Raw genomic sequence first — 21,249 nt, forward strand, 5'->3', positions numbered from 1 at the left:
ATGGGAACCATGAGACTTACATGGAGCGGGCTTACTGCCTGAGCTGGCTGTTAGGAGGTGGTCTCATTTACATTGCTTTCATTTCTGCCTGCCTTTGGATATTCACCTGTGTCTTCTTAATACTCCACCATGCCCTGCTGCTTCTATTCTATTTAAAAACAGCTACACCACCCCTTTGCACCCCAATTCCAAAGGCATTCTCCAAGATAAAGGGCTTTTCTCATCAGTGAATTGACACAATTTCTATTAATACAGTGTGTGAGAATTTGACTTTAAATGTAAAGCCTTGAATAGTTTGGTTTTTTAAATTGTCTCATTGTGTGACGTGAAAATAGATGCTACAGCGAAGAAGGAAGGAGATGCTTCTTAATGTATCGTGTGGGGTTTGAATCAAACTGCTTAATGAAGGATCATTGTTCTGTTCAGCTGAAGTGTGGTGTTTTTTTTTTCTAGAATCCCTACTTGTGCTTGAGAGGCGTGTGTGTGTGTGTGTGTGTGTGTGTGTGTGTGTGTGTGTGTGTGCTGTAATTTTTATAATTAATCAAACCAGTAGAACAGCGAATGCTTGGTTTCGCTCTCCTTTGCACTCATGTGTCAGTAACCCATTCTCTGGCCTGCAAGCCGCCCTCTCCATGGAGCCTGTCCTGGACGGGAGGTTTTCCTGCAGGCTGTTTCGTCACCCTCAGTTACTGGTCTCACAGCAGACACAAGATGATGGCAAGGACCGAGAGGGCCTTTGTCAGCTAATAGTGTCTCCATGTCATCAGAATTAATGGCGACTGGCTCGTGTATTTTATATTATATTTTAGTACACTGTATGTCATGAACATGTATGTTTTACTGGCGGCCCCTTTTCTACGTCAATAATACCAACATACACTCTTGTCTACAATATACTGTCATTCTTAACACACACTGCGGTGCTAAATTTAAAAAAAAATCCATATTTTATACTGAACAACTGTGTAATTGTGGTAGAAGAGACTGCTTTGCAAAGTCTAAGGACCAATTACCACAAATTTAAAGTGTTTCTTAGGTGATACAAAAAAATCATTGTCTAGCAAGCATCCTGAATTTCTTACTTGTTCATTATTTTCATGCTCCTACACTGCTTTAAGAAGTAATTGGAGCTGACTATTGGCAATCTGGGCGAGCTTGCCACCAGACTGACTTGCAAGCCCCCAGAGCCCCTAGCGCCCTGTTGTGAAGGCTCACTCTCTCCTCCGTCCGTCCGGTCTTTGCAAATCTGTGTTATACGGTGATTGACAGATGTTTGGGTGGGATGGAGGGCTCTGCGGGGAGGGCGCCAGTTCTGTTTTGTGCCGCTTTGCTCTTCTTGTTTTGTTTTCTCTTTATGACCTCCACTCTGGCAGGACAAGATGCCTATTGTTTCTTCACCTCTGTGTCCTCTTGTAACAGAGTGAATATTACTGTAGGTTAGACTTCTTGTGGAAGAACAAGTTCAAAAAAGAGCGGGAGGAGATAGAAACCATGGAGAACCTAAACCGAGTGCTGCTGGAGAACGTGCTTCCTGCACACGTGGCTGAACACTTCCTGGCCAGGAGCCTGAAAAACGAGGTCAGATGGGCAAGCTGGGGCTGGTCGGGGTCACGGGGGGCTTGGAGGCTGATGGCCTCTGGAGGGGCCACCATGTGCTATACATTGAATATGCAGTGTGTCCATAGTCAGCCTGGCTATTTCAGGAGGATATTGACTCTTCCTAGAGACATCAGGGGAAGCTAAGAGATGTATCTTTGTTGCTGGAATACTTGCCTAGCATTCTTGGAGGTCCTGAGTTCATAGATGTGATGACTCATACCTGTGATCTCAGCTTGTGAGAAGTGGAGGCAGGGGGGTTAGAACTTGAAAGCCATCTTCACCTACACAACAAATTCAAGGCTAGCCTTGACTAAGGAAAGGACTGTGTGAGACAGTGTCTCAGAAAAAAAAAGTTTTCTAATATCTAAGCAATAAATAATTTGCTACTAAGAATTGCTTCCAGACTGGTGAGATGACTCACGGGTAAAGGTTGTTTCTTCCAAACCTGATGACTTGAGTTCAGTCTCTACGGCTCACACAGTGGAAGGAGAAAACCAGCTCCACTAGCTGTCCTGAGTCCTCCATATGCTCACACTGTGGCGTGCACACAGGCACACTCATGGGCAAACATAAATACAATTTAAAATTTCTTCCTGAATCATGTAAAGTTCTGAAAGTGTATTAAGAGGCTTGATATTCCCAAATAAGCCCCCTAATGGACCACTTCTCTCTCCCCAACCATGAAGGACACTTTCCTCATCAGCACATGTGACAGAGTCCAAGTCAGGAGGCCCAAATAGGCCAGAATTGAACATGGCAGTGTTTCTATGCCGTCAGGTTCCTTGGGAGACTTCCAAAGCCTTAGAATTTCGACGACAGTGAGATAAGTTATGAGACAGGTAGATTTAAGAGCTTTCCATAGAAGCACACAGAGACCTGAGTCTGCCCATCTTGAGTGGAGAGAAATAGACATTGAGGAGACTTAGCAGTCTTGAAAAGACTGGGTCGTTGAAATGTAGAGGTGGCTTGGGCAATGAAATGTCCTGGTGTTTGTGTTTTCTTTAACACTGCTGAAAAGCAAGAGGAAGCAGACAGATCTACAATTGGACATAATTTAAAACGGTAGGTTAGCACTGCCGGCGTGATGCCCTGCGCTTTCCGAGCCGGCTGAGCGGGTCTCTCCATGGGAGATTTGTGCTGGGGTTCGGGAGAGGATTATGAAGGCAGCAGAGGGAAACTGGACAGATGAACTCATTACCAGATAAACTCAACCTGGGTGAACAGGCTGCCATGCACCCTCTTGTGAGGAGGCTTGGAGCAGCTGGCACTCATGCTGAGAATGGAGTGTAGGTTTTAGGAACAGACATTTCATGACTCCATCCACTGCTTTTTCCTTACTTTTTTTTTCTACTGATGCTGTAATTCGTATCAATTTTACTACAGATTTAATGATGTTTGATGTATTACATTTATACCCTAAGAGATGTATCTTTAGTAAAATGAACTTATAATTTACAAATAAAATAAGATTTTATGTAGAGAGCCAAATACATACACACACACACACACACACACACACACACACACACACACACACACACACACACGGCAGCTGAGGAGTCCAGGGGTGCAGGATGTAGCAATCCTCTCAAAGCATGTGTTCCCCCTCGTCACCTCTGTTCTCTGACCTAAGCAGCTTTCTCAGAGACCCATTTATAATTGATCACAAGTGATTAAGTCACTGTACATATTAAGAAATCACTTTTATTAGTGGTACTGGAGCCTCCTATACCTTTAGCTGTTCCCAGGTTTTATTTATTTATTTTTGTGCTTTATGTGACTGCTATGTGTGTGAGTAAAGGTGTACGTGTGTCGTGTGTGCATGTGGAGGTCAGAGGTCAGCTTTGGGAAGCTGGTTCTCTCCACCTGCGTGTGTTCTACAAACCAGACTCACGTGCGCAGGCTTGCACACCAAGCACTGTTACCCACCGACCACCTCATGAGCTGGTCCTGCTCATTCAATCCTAAGTTTAGCCTGATTCTACTACAGCCAGATGAGCCAGCAGGCGCTGTCCTAAATACGGAAGTGGACAGGACAGAACGGCCACTCTTGGCTCCTCTTGGGGACAGCAGTCTGTCAACACATATCAGGAGTGTGCCTTTCAGGATCTGGGAGGCCACTGTAAGGAAAGGATCCCTGAATCTGAAGAGAAAGCATTAGAAACGAGCTGGGAGATGGAAGTATCAAGGACAGGGAAGAAGATTCTGGGCTGCGTGGAAGGGCTGAAGGGGAGACGTGGAAGAGCCATGGTGCCTGCAGGAAGGGAGCCCAGATGGAAGCGCCACAGCACAGGCCTGTCCCCACCTGAAGTGTCCGGGGCCAGGGCAGCAGTTCAGTCCCTTCCCTTTATCTGCCTTGTCTCTCTATTCCACGCAAGCATCCAAGCGTAGTTTCTTTCCTTCTTCAATAACATTGCTGCCTTTTGTGTCACTGTGAGCGAAATGCTGGAGAACAAGTCAAAGGGAAGAAAGATTCATTTGGGTTCATGGTCCTACCAGAGTCAGTCCATTGTCGTGCCCGAGAAGAAGGAAAGGTAAAACGTGGAGCCAGAACACGCTGTAGGAGTCGCTCCCGATGACATGCTCCCTCCAGTGGCTGCAGTGGCCTTACCCGTCATCTTCACTACCTTCCAGTAATACGAGAATGGTCCATCGAGGGATTAAATCATCTGCTAGGTCAGAGCCCTCATGGTCTGGTCATCTCTGAAAGCATCTTTTATAGACACAGCCAGAGGGGTGCTGGACTGCTTTCCCGGGCATTTCTTAACGCAGCCAAGTTGACAGGCCAGCACTGTCTCAGCAGTAATCGAGAAGAGGAAGAGAAGAGAAGGGAAGGAGCCTGGAGCCGTGCAGCATGGCCTCACATCTTAGTCCCAATGTTGCCTGCTTCTGCAGCCTTCTCATCTGGGTGCTTTCCACATCTAAGCCTTGGTCTTATCGTTTATAAAGAGAGAAAGGAGGTGACTCGCTTTGCAGTTGTGCTGGGTAGATACGTCATGGGATACTTAGATGGTACTGTGTACAGGGAGGGCAGGCATTGCACAGAGTATCACACGGGGTCCTTCATCCACCCACATAAGGCCAAAACCAGGGAAGCAGCTTCCCCTTGCCTCTGTGTCATGGCGTGTGGGTGACGGTTGCATTTGGGGACAAGCACTGGTGCTTTGGACATCCTCCACTACACAGGAATTTTCTGGAGAAAACATCCTGGTAAAATGGCATGGCTTGTCATCACCTACATCAACAAAGGTCCTTGCAGATTGTCCTATTTAATCCCTACCCATTGCATCTGCAAAAAGCAGGAATTAACCTGCCCTCAGAAACTAGGACTCAAGAATTATTTAATCACTTTAGGAATTCCCTGGAACTTTTGTTTTGATGAAATCACTCGCTGTGCCTCTGCTCAGAGCCTGGCATGGAATGCATTGCTCTGAATCCAGCTTCATAGGCACACCCTTGCCCCTCCTCTGGTCATCCCACACACCTGCCCTATAGAAGGAGAGCTCATGATGGGCACCTAGGGGTAGGTCCTCTCCACTGTGCATGGCTGGGATGTTTCTTGGAAGCCCGTTATATGCACATCAGAGCTCGCTCTCATCATTAGATGAGAAGACTGCATTGTTACCTAGCTGACCCTTTTCTGCAGAACCAGGTGAAGGGGGGTTATCTGTAAATTTAGCCAGTCATCCTCCTTCGGGGAACCAAGTGTTGATCAACAGACATTCTGGGGGTATACTTTATAAATGAGAGCCTTTCGAGTACTTCCAACCCAATGCCCACAGCATTCCTTATCTATGAGAGCAATAGATAGGTTTGCACTGTACTTTCTCTGTACTAATTACATGAGCCCCTAACAAATTAGTCATTACCTGACAGTTTAAGATCATGGTGATAAACAATCTATACACACGTCAGTAGAGTAATGGGCAAGACCAGAAGTCCTGGTAAAGTAGCTTAGATCAGGAAGAGATAATACCAACATAACTCCGGATACTTTCTGGAACACACCAAACTCCTTCCAGCCTGGTGAGATGCCCCAAGCATCGCCATTCCTGAGTATAAGCAGCCTCCATCACGGTTATTTTTATGTTCTCCAATCCTCAGTCCCTTGGGGGAAGGATAGATTTGGTTGGTTTTTATCTTTGCCCCTAACTGCTGAAACCTGGCCATTTCTCTACAGTGCGTGTATGAGTTCGTATGTGTGTGCATGTTTGTGGAACAGGGCATTAAAGTGACTCTTGGGTTGTGACACTACAGACATTAGCTCTTGTATTCCGAAGAAAGCACTAAAAAGTGGGCAGAGCCTGGGAAGGCTCTCCTTGAAGCCCAGTTATAGGTTTTAGCCTGTATAGAAGTGACTAGGAGACCAGACACCAGAAGAGGAGAGAACGTTGTAAAAATGAGGCTCATTCTAGGGGGCATCGTGGGCCCCTCCCATCACCTATAGCCTAGTACTAACTGAGTTAGAGCTCTGAGTAGTCCTGGGAAAGTCCTGAAACTCAAGATAGAGATAATAAGTCCTGACATTCGAAAATGCCAAGAAGGTATGACTGGGTGTCCAGGCCCACGGGGCTGGGAGATTCAGACGATAACTAGACAGCCAGGATTTTGGAAAGTAAAGAGGCTAGATGTTTCTCGGGGACCAAGGATGAGCACTGACAAGGGTTTGTTCTAGACCCTGTTTCACAAAATTCCCTCGATAGATAAACAGACTCCACCATAGAACCAGGAAGAATAGGCTGAGGGCACAAGACTAAGAGAATGATGGCAACCAGTCCGTGCATAGTGTTCACCACAGGGGACAGTAAGTGTCCAGTGAAGGGCATGCAGGAAGGAGTCATCAATAAACCCTCAAAAACATCCACGGGAGAAAAGCCAGGTGCCACTGCCCAGGGAGGGTAACGCAGTCGGTGGGTAATGCAGCAAAGTTGACCTGGACACCAACCACCTGCCCTCCCCTGGCTCTCCATCCTGGGTGGTTTGGGAAAGAACATGGCTAGAAGACTAACGCTTGTCAAAGAAGTACCAGGTAGAGTGAGTGAAGTCCTGCTGTATCCCCTTCCTCACCACACACACAGTCAGCAGGTCCGGGGTTTGATTACTAATTGGACTGGGTATTTTAATTATTGATGAAAGGACTTTGTATTACCCCGGCTGATAAGAAAACCCTTGGAATTACCCCAGGCTTTTGTTCAGCACAGGGGGAGAACTTGGTACATTTACAAATAAACAGGGGCAGTGGACACAGAAGTGATGTCTTGGTGATGACTCTTTCATTCTTCACATTTGTTCAACAATGCCATCACGTGTATGCATCTGAGTTTGGTGAGAGGTTGGTAGTTGTATGAGTCACTAATTCCCAGTGGAACCACAGAATCTTCTCAAGGGTTACCTGCATGTCTCCATCCAGTCCCCAGATCCTCTAGAGTATGCCCAAACTTAGGCTACCCACTGGTCAGAATGTGGTCTTCTCTGGCTCTATACTCAATCCCAAGGTTGAGGGCTGTCCATAAATTCAGAATATACTTTCAAGCCTGCAGGTTTCATCAGTGACAAAGAATCTGGAAAGTACTGGAGTTTCCTTGGTTACAAGTACAGTGGTCCTAGCTTACCCTGAGCATTTCTCTAAAGATTCCAGATGACTACTTTTTCAGCGGAGAGGGTGAACAGTATGTGGTCCGTGGGGTCGACTAGCTTGTGTGGTCTGCCACAAATGCAGTGATTGGTCCTAACTCGTCTGCCAAGCCAGCTGAAAGCCTCATTGGGTCCCTCAACTCTTCCGAGGTCCCTCTTACTCCTGAGCTCAGCTGTCCATCAGAGTCACACAGCAGCACATCCCTGGAGCTTTCCAAAGTGATGTGGATGCTCAGAACCCATCCTTAAGGATGAAGCTCATTTGGTCAGTGAGGAGGCCCAGACACTCACCTTCTGAGAAGCCTCATGGCCTGTTTTCTTACGCATGCCTATCTGACAGCCACCACAAGAGATGACGGGCAGTCAAAACAACCAACGTTCCATCTAGTCCCACTCCCAAACATCTTCAAGACTCCAGGGGAAGAGAGAAGAATGAAGTCACAGGATCCACAGTGGCAGGTGCCTGACTGCAGAGAACATAGCCAGCCCGTAGTCGTCTGGCAGACTGTACATAAAGTATCACTTAAACCTTAATGAGGGTAGGCCCCAAGGTCAACCTGAGTTGATATTTCAGCTTTGGACAACTGATGATGCAATTGCTCTGTACCTCAGTTTCCTTACCTGTAGGAAGAAAGCAATAGCACAGGCTTCATAAGATTGCAGTCATGTGTATTAATGAAGATACTGTGTTTGTAGACGAGTACATCCTATCATGAGATGGGCGCTCAGTGTGTGATGGCTGCTAGCCCACCTATTCTTCATTCCCAGGACCACTGACTGCTGCCAATGTCAGCAGAGGGTGCAATGTACATACAATGGCTCCTAGTGTTGCTGAATGTACCCTCAGCCTTAAGCAGAGAATCCGTGCATCTTTTATGACTTGTATTAAATGGTATTAATCAAAACGGGCTCCTTTCTGTTATCCCTTCCCTGGTGCCCTGACTCCCAAGCAGTAGCGAGCGTTACTGGAACCTGGCCTTGGCAGTCTCCTGTTGTCTACAAAGGATATGAAGTTTAGTTCAGAAAACAGCTTTGCAAAGAGATCCGCACCGCACGCCAACTCAACCACACTGAGTGAAGACAAGAAAGAGATCCTTGATGCTATTGTTCTTACAGCATTCACAGATTTGAAGACAGCAGCTGAGTGCACTACAAAATGAAAGGTCCTGGGAATAGGATCTTGGCATGAATCTGATTTTCCTTGAAGCTGTTGTGACCTTCCTTTGCGTTGCCATGCCCTGGAGTGTTTATGATGAGGCTACTCTGGATACAAAATAGTCCCTGTGAGAGGTACCTAAACCTGGAGTTACAGTGCGATTCAAGTGTGCACCCTGCCGGAGGCTTGGCCTCGCTGCTGTGGGAGCAGAGCTCACTGGCAACGTTCACGGAGAGTGGCACTCTCTCCCCCAACTCAGGCACAAGGGGAGTGCTGTTCCCACTCAGAGGCTGTCTATCTGGTTTAACTGGACGCTCCTCACACGTCCTGGCCAAGTGAGCCTCTCCCGTGCTGTACTGTAAACCCAGTGGTACCAGGCTGTTCGGCCTGTGCTGCAGACAGGTTCTCCACACTTGGGAGGAAGCCACCCAGAGCCCTTCCTTTCGGAAACCATTGGACGGGAAGGTATCACTCTGCAATGGGGAACGATGGAAAGGACTTGAAACTGTCAGTCGGGATGCTGCAGCTTTACTGTCATTATACAAAGGACTGGACTCTCTCTGCTTGAAGTGAAAGGATATTTCAGCTAGATGCATCTGGGATCTCATACCGTGGGAATAAGTGGCCTGAGGGGCTTCATTCTTTCTGGTGCAATTGAAGGAATCACTTGAATAGTTTTATCTTCTTTGCAGGGCCCAATAAAAAGGAAAAAAACAGACTTACATCCAAAGGATGAGGCCATAACACACTATTTTAATACAGTATTGTTCTTGGAGGAATGGACCTTACTTTCCTTCAGTTGGCTGAAGGGCGTGTTGTCTAACTCAGCCTCTGGTAGATTACATCGGTCTGAAGTAGAAAGGACAGGTTTCACTCAAGGACTCCTACTAATAGCTGGTGGCCAATGGAACGTGTATCTGTCTCAATGGCAGCTGTAGAAGGCCCAGAACTTGGGTTACTGAAGGTCAATATGGCATGTGTACCAATAGCATCTTTCAGGAAGGATGGAGAGGGTTCCATGAAAGCAGATGGATAGCCTTGAGTGGAAGCAGCCTCGTGTTGCTGGTGCTGCCTGTGTGTCTGGCAAGGAGAGGGTCCCGCTCCACATGAACACCGCCATCTCCACATCTGAAGGGCCGTGGGGTGGGGAAGGCCAGGGAATGCTCACAGCCTGTCCTTCTTCCAGGAGCTGTACCACCAGTCCTACGACTGTGTGTGTGTCATGTTTGCCTCCATCCCAGACTTCAAGGAATTCTACACGGAATCAGACGTGAACAAGGAAGGCCTGGAATGCCTTCGGCTCCTGAATGAGATCATTGCGGACTTTGATGATGTAAGTGCTGGGACTTACCTGAAGAGCAGGGATGTCTCCACCCGCAGTGGGCTTCCTAGACTGTTGAAATTAGTTCAGGACAGTGACATGCCTTCAGACTTGCCCTTCCACTTAACTCATTTTTTTTTAACTTTCTTTCTTTTTTTTTAGTTTCTCTTCCCTCCTCTCCTCCCAGTCCTTCCCCACCCCACCCCCCTCTGTTCCCATCCCCAATCCACTCCTCCTCCATTTCTGTTTAGGAAAGGGCAGGTCTCCCATGAGTATCAACAAAACATGGCATATCAAATTGCAGTAAGACTAAGCACCTCCCATGTATTAAGGTTGGACAAGGTGACCCAGTATGAGGAGTAACTAACCTAGGCTCATCGGATCTCACAGAGCCTGAACTGACAACCATGGAGCCTCCATGGGACTGACCTAGGTTATCTGCATAGATGTTAGTTACAGTTGTGTAGCTTGGTCTTCTTGTGGGACTCCAAACAGTGGAAACGAGGGCTGTCTCCAACTCTTTAACAGGCTTTTCGGGCCACCTAACTCTTGGTAGTTTGAGCTCAGGTCATATTCTGTACCGTGCTCACTGGATATTTTGGAGGAGAAAAACATTTTATTGTAAAGCTAATGTAACTGCAAGGGACAGCTACTAAAATCTGCATCTAATTCATTAGTAAGACTTTCTAGAAGGACTTACCCTCCAGGAAAAATACTTACCGAGCCCTTTATATATTAAAATATAATCAATCTATTTATTGCAGTAGATTATTGGCATCATTTCCTATTTCAAGGTCTCTGGCAGACACCAAATTGAGCTGTATATGAATGGCATACTTTATTGTTGACAAAGCAATACATGTGTGGTTAATATATCATTTTCCAGAGGGGACATGGCATATATTTTAGGCTTAGAAATAGGTATCATTTTTCAACTTGTAATATTCTGTCTATTAGAGAATAATATGTCCTATTTTCTGGTAAGAAAGAAAAACCCACACCTGTGATTTCAAGGCCACTGCAGCTACACTATTCTTATCAATATTATACAAAATAGAAGACATTTGTCTTCTGTGAGTGTGTGTTCATCCCGAATCATCAAGCTTTGAAATACGTGAGGATATTGTATAGTATGATGGTTTCAGAGGTGTGCAGTTGCTCATGTCTTCTGGATCCTGTGTGTTTATCCTACCCCATCTCCACTGTGAGTTCCCTCTGGATGTCCATGGAGGAGTCATGACAATCAAAGACTCCTGCTCTTCTACCATGTGTATAGAGAAAGGCAGTGGCATGTTAGCTCCAGCTTGCCTGCAGCAAGATACAGGCTTCCCAGTGTTGACAAGTGAGTGACAGTAGCTATGTGGGTATGTGACACAAGGATTTTCTCACATACTTTAAGTTTTCTGTCATTAAGCCTGGAAGGATATTCTCTGAATAGCAGAGTACTAAGCAACAGCAAGAAAATGCCCCTGGTCCTTGGTGGATGCTGTTCATTTCAGCCTGCCCTCCTGATACAGGCCCTCCTGAGTCTCCTCCCATCACTAGGCTTCCCACAGTTTCTGTCTAGCTTCATCCTTCCTATCGTATCAGAATGAGGTGAATGCAGAAGCCTGTAACTGGTACTGAGACAGAAATACTAGATTGGGGCTGGTGGAAGGATGGGGTCTTTATTGGGGTCTTTATTCTCCTCACTCAAGTCCTCAGCTGTCAAAAACTTGCAGACCCTGCAGGAAAGACCTTATACACTGAATCAGTGTTGTATTGGTGCCCTTTACACGTGGGGCTGGGGATTTATTTGCAGCCTGTTTCTTGCATCATAATTTATGCTGGTTCCTTCCCTAAGTTTGACAGGCAATCTGTGTGCATCACAAGCACATCATTGTGTTCCCTTCCCCTCCAAGGTGACCCGTTTATGAAATGCATAAAATGTCTGCTCCTAGCATGCTCAGGTGGGAGGGTGACATGCCCTTTGTTGTGGCCTGGGATCCAAAAATGGCTCTGTAGAGCCTGGGATTCAGGTCCGCGCCTGGCTGAGTAACGATGGCTGTCATTGCTCTGCAGCTGCTGTCCAAGCCTAAGTTCAGTGGTGTTGAAAAGATCAAGACCATCGGTAGCACATACATGGCAGCCACGGGTCTGAGCGCTGTACCCAGCCAGGAGCACGCCCAGGTAGGTACACACTTGTCAACTACCTAGTGATTCATGACTGTGTCCAGGAGTCATCCAGCAACCAGAACAGCTAGGCAGGGACCCAGAACTCTACTGTGTGTATTACACAAAGTTGACTGTTCATAGTCCCGGGAGAATAAAAAAAAAAAAAAAAGGAGTTCTGGAGACTTCTTAGAGTTCTCTAAACTCTGATTATGAAGAAAATATGAAACAATGAATAGTTGATTGATACCAGATAAATAGACATGTTTAAGGCTGAGTCCTCCAAAGTCTCTTACTCTGCACATTGTCCAGTTCTGGATCTCTTTGTTAATTCCTATCTACTACCAAAAGAAGCTTCTCTGATAAGGGTTAAGAAATTCTCAGCTTATGAGCATAGCAATATGTCATTAGGAGTTATTTTATTGCTATGTTCCCTTAGCATAATAATAGTAATAAGTTTTCCCCTAGACCTTTGAGTATTTTCAGTCAACCAAGAGTTGAGATTTCTCTCTTGCAGTGTTCTGTTTCTGTGTTAATGTAGGCATATTTGTGTAACTTGTTGGTTACTAGAAGGGATCACTAAGGAAAATTCCCACCTTATCTGGAGAGTAGTCATCCTGAGAAGCACTCAGCATAGTTTTACACGCAGATTGCTCCTTGGCGGCTGTTGCACAGAGGAACAGGACTCACCAGAACACAGTTTCCTGAGAGCAGGAGAATTCAGGGATATGAAGGGCTGAGTCCCTCGTTCCCAGTCCACCCCCACCTCCATTGGAAGAACTGAGAGACAACCTGGGCCCTGATCAAACAAATCTTCCAGAAGTATCGGGGCGGTCTAACATTCATGAGTAAAGAATGGGAAGAGGGGTTCTGACTCAAGAGGTATCCTCGGGTTTCTTTTTTTTTTTCAGTAAATCTTTTTTTGTTTGTTTTTGTTTTTGTTTTTCGAGACAGGGTTTCTCTGTGTAGCTTCACGCCTTTCCTGGAACTCACTCTGTAGCCCAGGCTGGCCTTGAACTCACTGAGATCCTCCTGCCTCTGCCTCCTGAGTGCTGGGATTAAAGGTGTGTGCCACCACCACCGCCCGGCATATCCTAAGATTTCTGTTGCTGTGATGAAACACCATGACTAAAAGTAACTTGAGGGAGGAAATGGCTTGTCTCATCTTAAAGTTTGTAACCCTTCATCCAGGAACTGGGAGGCAGTAGCTGATGCGCAGACCAAAATGGAGTTCTGTTTACTTGTTTATTTCGCCTGCCCACTTTCTTATACCATCTGGGACCACCTGCTCAGGGATGACACCATCCACAGTGGTCTGGATCTTCCCATATCAATCATCAGTCAAGGAAATGCCCCCACATGCTTGTCTACAGGCCAATCTGATGGAGGCATCTTCTTAATTGAGAGTTCCTCTTCCCAGATGAAGAGTCACATTGACAAAACAAAACTAACCAGCTGTAGTGCTTTTCTGTTGCTGTGAATAGACACTTTCTTTTCTTATAAAAGAAAGCATTCAACTAGGAGCTTGCTTACAGCTTTAGAAGGTAAGTCCAGGACCATCATGGCAGAGAGCATGGCTACAGGCCAGCAGCCCTGGGGCTGGAGCAGGAGCTGAGAGCTTACATGTTGAAACAGCAAGCATGAGGCAGAGAAAGAAACCAACTGGACTGGCATGGGCCTTTGAAACCTCAAAGCCAACACCCATGTGTACTCCATCAAGGCCGTATTCCTAATCCTTCTCAAACATTTCCAACTGGGGACCGTGCATTCAAACATGACTTGCAGGGGCTGTTCTCATTCAAACCACCACACTAGCACGAGAGATAACTCTCAAATTGTTCTGACTGGGTGGGTCCTGTGTCCTCCACTTCAGTTGATTTCTTTCAGAGAATCATTCTAATGGCTGTACTAATTGATCAACGGGGAAAAGAAGGAAGAGAAGCAGGAAAAGAAACGGAATAAATGCCTACCCTTGGACTCTCCGTGGTAACCTCCCAAGCCAGCTTACAGCCTGAGGCAAAAGAAACAGTGTTGCCCTGTGCATGGTCTTGCGAATTTTTAATAGTGTGTATCTTCCCACATAACAGTAATGTGTTGAAGTGAAAAATGTAAAGTAGGGGTTTTAAAATGTAGCATTGCTTAAATGTAAGTATGTCATTTATAACTAAAGCAGAACTCATTGTAAGTTTTGACTTTCTGTTTTAATAGAAACAAACAGACTTTGTCAATGCCTTTAATGACCTGGAAAACCTTAGCTACTAAACGTAATGTGAAAATCCTAATGTGTGGACAGGCGTTCTTCCTTTGCCTCAGGCACTAAGATGCCCGGCATAGCGCTGTCAGAACCCATCTGTCTTGGTCCTCATGGCCTGACACAACTGAGCACCACAGATGGAGGCCAGAAATCCAAAAACGGAGGTTTTGGATATCTGGTGAGGGCTGTCACAATCCAAAGATTAAATGATAAACTCTCTGGAACATTCCACAGATAGAGAAACAGGCAAAGAGCAGCCACAGACCTGACCAGGTTCGTAAAGAGAACAGTAGACATAGAGCAGGTTGCAGACCAGTGTCAAAAAAAGGCTTGTGGGCCTCCTGTCTGTCTGTCTGTCTGGAATTCTATGCAGCTGCCCCTAACTCTGCCCTACCCTCCACTCCTCTTCTGTTCTCGTCTGATGCTCCTCACCTGCTGTGTTCACATCTAAGTGTGAGCGCCATCAGGCATCTCTCTGCTCCTTGCTAGCCTCGGTCACTCACTCTCTGCTCAGAACCCTGTCCCTCTACCTTCATGAACTGTATCCCTAAACACGTCCTCTTGTACCTGATCTGGAGTCTGCCTTCTGAACAGCACTGTAGTTTACCAGTTCATCGTGCACAGAAAACAGCTGGCCTTCTGCATCTGTCTCCTTGTGTATACACCGATAACCTTTCTTCGTAAGGCTCTTAGGAAGATGACATTTACTATTCAAAATATTTCATAGACTCCATAGTCTTCATGGGCAATAAAAGGGCTAATAATGGTAGTGCCGACTCTGTTTCCCATAATGATGCCACTGTCCTCTCTGGTAGAACTGAGATAAGAGCTCTTACAGCAAAAAATGAAATATTATATGCCATCCTATCCATATAGGGAGTTTCTACCCAATAACAGCCATTTGTGATTATAAATTTCAATCTCAGCAGGCCATACAAGGATGGCTTTCTGAAAAGCAGACTTTATTGCATTTTGTGAGGTAAAATATGGCATTCTTGATAAAGTAAATACTAATGTTAGTTTTTTCTAAAAAAATGAATGCTATGCTCTAAAATGTGCTTAATACTGTTTCTAAAGTTACAAACAAAATATATTTATGTGACCAAATATTTAGTTTTCACAGCCAAACATTCAATTTGCAAAATATGTAGACTTTTTCAAGAATTAATTGGATTTTCTTAAATCCAAAAAGAAGCAAAATTACCTAAATTGTGGCCATTTGGAATGTGGCTTTTATTTAAAATTGGCTTGGCATTGTCTATTTGCAGAACTACGTCCTTATCTACCCACCAATTACATGTAAAGAGGCCTGTCAGCACTCAGCCGGGCCAGGCTTTAGTACCAGCCTCTGCTCGGCTTTGTTTGTGTTTTTAAAATGGAATGACGAATTCTAATTTTAAGCACTAAGACAATGTGACCAGAAGATTGCATCACCTTTAAGAGCTGGTTGTAGTTTTTCAAGAGAAGCAGGCGGTTTGTCAAGAGAGCAAACACTAGGAAGAACAGGCTTGAATTTCAGCCAGCTCCATCGTTCCGTGACTCGTGCCCTGATGACCCAATGTCCCCGGACAGAGTCTCTCAGGGTGTTCAGATCGGGAGCTGGCTCATCTCCACGGCCCTTAGTTTTACCCTCGTGACCTCAGACCCCTCCAAGCCCCATCCTTGCAAGCCATGTTGACTCCTTTCCCTGACTTTAACACCTCAACCTGCAGTAGCCAGCTGGCAGTTCAGGGGTGATTTTCTTGACTTGCAGCGTTGCCCTTTTAAAGACCATTTCGCTGAAGAGTGATCGTTCCCACCCCTTGTCGTTTCCGATGACAGTGAACAGCAGGAGCAGAAGTACTTTGTTCTCCCATGTGGCCCTCTGCTGCTCAGTACAGCCTCCCTTGCTCTGCCTCTGACTGGCTCTGCAGGCCCCACTTTATCCTTAGTCACTGACCCTCAGTATTATCACTGGTGGCAATTACTTGACCAATTTTACTCTCTTCCCCCACCAATTCTACCAGGAACTTAAAGACAATGCACAAGGAAGAAAACTCATTTAACCTCATGCCTGTGACCTCCTGTTGTAATGAACGATGCCTCCAGCTTTGATTCATAATTAGGAATAGCTCAACACTCCCTGCTCACATTTCCAGGTTGCAGACCATCACTGTGGTCTCAGTCAAGGTGGTCACATTGCACCCACAGTCAACAGCAGAGAGCAGTGAATTCATACATGCATGCTAACATTCCTCGCGCTTTCTCCACTCTTGTACAGTCCAGAATGCCCTTCCCAGGGAATGACGCCCCCCACAGTGGGCAGGTTTTCCTGATAACCAAGACAGTTCCCTTTAGGCCAACCTAATCTGGACAACCCCCATGGAGACTCCCTTCCTGACTCTAGATTGTGTCAAGTTGACAGTTATAACTGACCATCACATTGTTTGTCCCAAGTATTTGTCACCATGTTGGAAAGGTAACACCTCTACAGATCCCTCCTTGGTGTTGCTCTCCTCAGGTGAGGTGATGGGCTCCTCTCCACTATCACTAAGGAAACTAGACAAACCCTAACTAAACTCCAGGGATGCATGCTGAGTGTATCACCTGTATCAGTGCGTATATCCTTTCGCTTCCTTTTTAAATTATTTTAATTAAAATATAACATGATTTCTCCCTTCCCTCTCCCTCTCCATTCCTCCCCATATTATCCACTTACACCCTCTCAAATTTATGGCCATGTTTTTCTTTAATTATTACTGTTACACACACACACACACACACACACACACACACACATATATATACACACACACATACACACACACATACACATAAATTTTTAAATATAACCTGCTGAGTCTGTTTAGTGTTGCTTGCATGCATATGATTTCAGTGCTGACCACTCATATTGGAGAACCAGTTAGGGTCCTCATCCTGCGGGGGACTAATTCCTCCTCTCAGAAGTCATCGGTTGCCTGTATTTCCTTGTTTAGGGGGAGGCCCCATGAGATTTCCCCTCCCACATTCACATGTCTTGGGTGATGTCATTGTTCAGGTCTCATTGAGGCAGCCATATTGTCGAGGTATCATGGTCAAAGCCTCCCTGTCATTTCTAGGAAGTACAACCTCCAAGTGGTTTCTTGGCCACAGTATTTCCTTCCCATCTTCTTCGATGGTCCCTGAGTCTTCCATGCGGGCGTTGTGTGGTAGATGCATCCACTGGACTGGGCACCACAGGGTCAGCTCTTTTCTGTATTTTGATCAGTTGTGGTTTTCTGTGATGATCTCTACTACAAAGAGAAGTTCCTTTGATGAGAGGTGACAGCCACGCATAGCCATGGATATAAGGATGACTGTAATGCAGTTAGGAATTTTTCTGGTCTAGTGATGTTATGGTCATAAGTTGTCCCCTAAGATCCATGACATCACTAGCCATCGATAGTTGGCTGAGCTCCCAGTACGAGGCATGATTTCCAATCTGTCATGTGTCCAATTAGACAGCTGTTTCATCTTAACTGAAACCCTTTGAGATGCTTAGGTTTTTGTCTTACTTTATAAGTGAGAAAAATCAAAGCTCAGAGAAGTTAAGTGACTCACCCAGAAATTACATATCCGGTGACTGGAGAACCTGGAGTTGAGTCTGCTTTGGTCTGACTCAGACGGTATTCACAGAGCATCTTCTGCAAAAGCTGGGGTAACAGCACACAACACTCTCTGCTCACTGGAGAGGTAGGTATATGTCACTGCAGAACACTGAGAGGTAGGGTCAGACTTCCTGAGAACACCATTAGAGAGCAATTTCTCCTTAGGTAACATCCTGAGTCCCTGCAAAACCAAGGAAGTTGGACTCCGATCACCAGAAGTCTCCAAACATAGAACATAGTTACACAGCAAGTGACTGATGGGGAAGGGGGAGGAAGGTCATTTTAAGTCACTTGCATATTTAAAATCTCAGTAGGCATGGTTTTTCAGTGTCCCTTGTCAGTGACGTTTCCAAAACATCCAGCTTAAAATATGTGCTCCAGAAACCAAATGTGTCTTCTCTGGGTAGCTAGGCATTGGGAAGCTAGTTCAGTATCTGGAGGCATCTGACAGAAATTATTGGAGTCATAGGAGAAATGGCTGCTTCATCCTGCCATCAAGTATGTATCAAGGGCTCAGTTATCAAGAGCTTTCAAAAAGAATTGATTTCTTTCTCCAGACTACATACATTTTTTTCTCGGTTTCGATGAGCCCACATGAGCTGTTGATATTGGGTTTGAACCCTACTTCCAGAGCTCAACTTGCCTTACTACTGGGGTCGCTTAAAACCTCCAGCTTTCCCCAGTGCATAAGCATATATGAAGGGATGGATGTGGGGATGAAGGATGTGTCTTTTCCTTGATTCAGGAGAACACAATCCATTTCTTAAAAAAAAAAAAAAAAAAAAAAACAAAAAACAAAAAACTATGTCCTCCTCAGTAGACAGCTTTAATTTTGCCACTGGAGATCTTGCTTGTGGAGTCCATGATGTGTTGTCCTGTTAAAAGGCAAAGTGTGTTTACCTCACAACACAAGCTTTGACCCCTAGTTCCTCGTGAGCCATGGAGACAAAATGTATTAGCAATCTTTGCTACAAAATCTCCCTGTACTTAAAAAATAGCATCGTGGGCTGGTGACGTAGTTCATTGGGTGAAAGTCCTTCTGCAAGCCTGGCCACATGGGTTCAATCCCCAGAATTTGTATAAACGTGGAAGGAAAGGACCAACTCCATTAAGTTCTCCACACATTCTCCTACATGCACATCATACACAGATGATGAGGAGGATGGAGATGAGGATAATGAGGAGGAGGAGAAGGAGGAAGAAAAACACTACATTGTCACCAAGTTAACTGACAAGCTATTTCTTGGGTCTAATTGACACTGTGATTATTCTTTCAGAATTGTTTATAAGGATTTATGGTTGTTCTGGCTGGCTTTGTATCAACTTGGCACAGACAGGAGGGAGCAATCGAGAAAATGCCTCCGTAGGTTTTGGCTGTAAGACATTTCTTAAATAGTGACTAATGGGGGAAGGGCCCAGGCCACTATGGCTGGTGCCATTTCTGGGCTGGTGGTCCTGGGTGCTATGAAAAGCATGCTGAACAAGCCCATAAGTAGCACTTCTCCACGGTCTCTGCGTCAGCTCCTGCCTCCAGGTTCCTGGCCTGGTTGAGTTTCTGTCCTGATTTCCTTCAATGATGAATGGTGATGTTGAAATATAAGCCAAATAAACCCTTTCCTCCCCAATTTGCTATGGCCATGGTGTTTCATCACAGCAATAGTTACCCCAACTAAGACAATGGTGATAGTATTGTTTCATTTGTGTGTTTTTCTAGAATAATTTTCAGCTGAGGAACTGAAATCTTTCTTAATGGGAAACTTAAACCCTCTTGTCCATTCACATTTATAACATTGACTACCGTTATTCTCAACTTAGAATAATCCTCTCTCTGGCCCACCACCCCTTCCCCCAGGAGACATTTACCAATATCCAGAGACAGTTTTTTTGGTCATTTCAACTAGAGGTAGAGAATGCCATAAGCATCAATGGGTGGAGGCAGAATTGAAACACTGTGTGGTGCCCAGGAAGCCCCAGAACAAGGGGTCCTTCAGCCCAATCAACAGAGCCCAGGTGTTTATGATATTTTGTTTGTGTTCTGACAAACAAAGCTTGCCTGAAGATCAGAGGGCGGAGCTAGCCACTAGTTAACCATAGAGGCCAGGCAGTGGTGGCACACACCTTTAATCCCAGCACTAGGGAGGAGGAAGCAGGAAGATCAGGAGTTCAAGGCCATCCTGAGCTACACAAGATTGAACCAGTCTAAAAGAGAAACAAAGCCAGGCGGTGGTGGTGCAGGCCTTTAATCTCAGCACTAGGGAGGTGGAGACAGGAATATAAGGCTGGTTGAGACAGGCTTTCCCCCCACATCCGGTCTGAGAAGTTGTAGAGGTAAGAAGTCTCTGGTGGCTGCTGCTCTGCTTCTCTGACCTTTCTTTCACCCTGGGTATCTGACTCTGGGTTTCTGTTGATAAGACTAATCAGGATCATGCTTCACCCAGGTCAGAGCCTGCTTTACTGAGGAGGCACCTCTCCATTTTGCCAAGTTGAACTGCTGTGCTGATTCGTCAAATGACCCTCTTGTCATGGTCCTCCCTCTGGGGGCTATGATGCTCAATATGTTCCCTGTCTCTGTGTTCTCCCTCATTCCCCTAGAACCTCTGAGAGTCGGTTCATCTCCCTCATCCATGGAGAGATACCCAAGGCCATGCTATGTATGATACAGAGAGTGATCTGCCATAGTGATGGTTTGGGTTTTTAAATAAGTAACTTTATTAAATAGACAGCAAGAAAAAGTAAAAAGTAGACATAACTTCTTATGAAGTGTTTCATAAAACACTCAGGAGTGAGTGAAGGCAGGAGGCCCCATGTTAGTCTGCATGGGCTCCTAACAGACACCACAGACTGGTGGCTGTGTGTGCTTGCTGCCTTATTCTGGAGCTGGAAGGTCAAAATCAAGGTGTTGCTGAGGCTGCTTTCTCCTGAGGCTTCTGTCCTGGACTTGTAGGTGGTGGCTTCTTTCTGAGTCGTCACACGGCTGCCCCTCTGTATGCCTCTGATGTCAATCTACTCTTACAGGCGTGTCCATCCTGTAGGTTAAGGCTCAATCTAGTAACCTTGCTGAATGGCTTGCTTAAAGGTTTATTTCCAAAGATAAGGAGTCACACTCTGAAGGACTGAGGTTAGGACTCCCACACAAGACTCAGCCCACAGCATGCCCACCTCAAGTCCTGAACAGACAAAAGTAAGGAACGTGTTACCAAGGCTGGGGAAAGCTGCTGTGGGATGACAGCTGCCGTCAGGAAGGGTGCGTGTACTCGTGATGATGAGAACAGACCTCTGTCATCCAAGTGGCCCCTCTCATCTTCCAGCAGCTCCCAGTGGTCATTCCCAGCTGGGAACCAGAGGAAAGCAAGGAGGGAGGAGCCCTTGGGTGAGCCAGACTGGATAAGGTTGGGTGTGTGGACAATGAGGAGACTGCGATCTTCAAAGCTTGCTGCTACAAGTGCCTAGTGGATAGAACAATGCAGAGCTGAGGTGGACAGTGTCTCTCAGCCATGGTACCTTCTCC

The 21,249-nt window shown here is 45.7% G+C and overlaps 1 protein-coding gene across 2 annotated transcripts in view; it reads left to right on the forward strand.

Moving 5' to 3' along the window:
- Positions 1–21,249, forward strand: part of Adcy2 (adenylate cyclase 2) — a 378,086-nt gene that overhangs the window by 344,139 nt on the left and 12,698 nt on the right. Inside the window, exons 19-21 of one of the 2 annotated variants that reach the window (XM_042261355.2) lie at positions 1,437–1,578; positions 9,576–9,722; positions 11,772–11,879. In XM_042261355.2, coding sequence (XP_042117289.2) covers positions 1,437–1,578; positions 9,576–9,722; positions 11,772–11,879 — 397 coding nt within the window. Of the gene's footprint in view, positions 1–1,419; positions 1,579–9,575; positions 9,723–11,771; positions 11,880–21,249 lie in introns of both variants that reach the window. The other variant, XM_006993012.4, reaches the window with a different exon arrangement.

This window comes from Peromyscus maniculatus, chromosome 15 (genome assembly GCF_049852395.1).
Source record: "Peromyscus maniculatus bairdii isolate BWxNUB_F1_BW_parent chromosome 15, HU_Pman_BW_mat_3.1, whole genome shotgun sequence".
In the NCBI taxonomy this organism is placed as follows: Eukaryota; Metazoa; Chordata; class Mammalia; order Rodentia; family Cricetidae; genus Peromyscus; species Peromyscus maniculatus.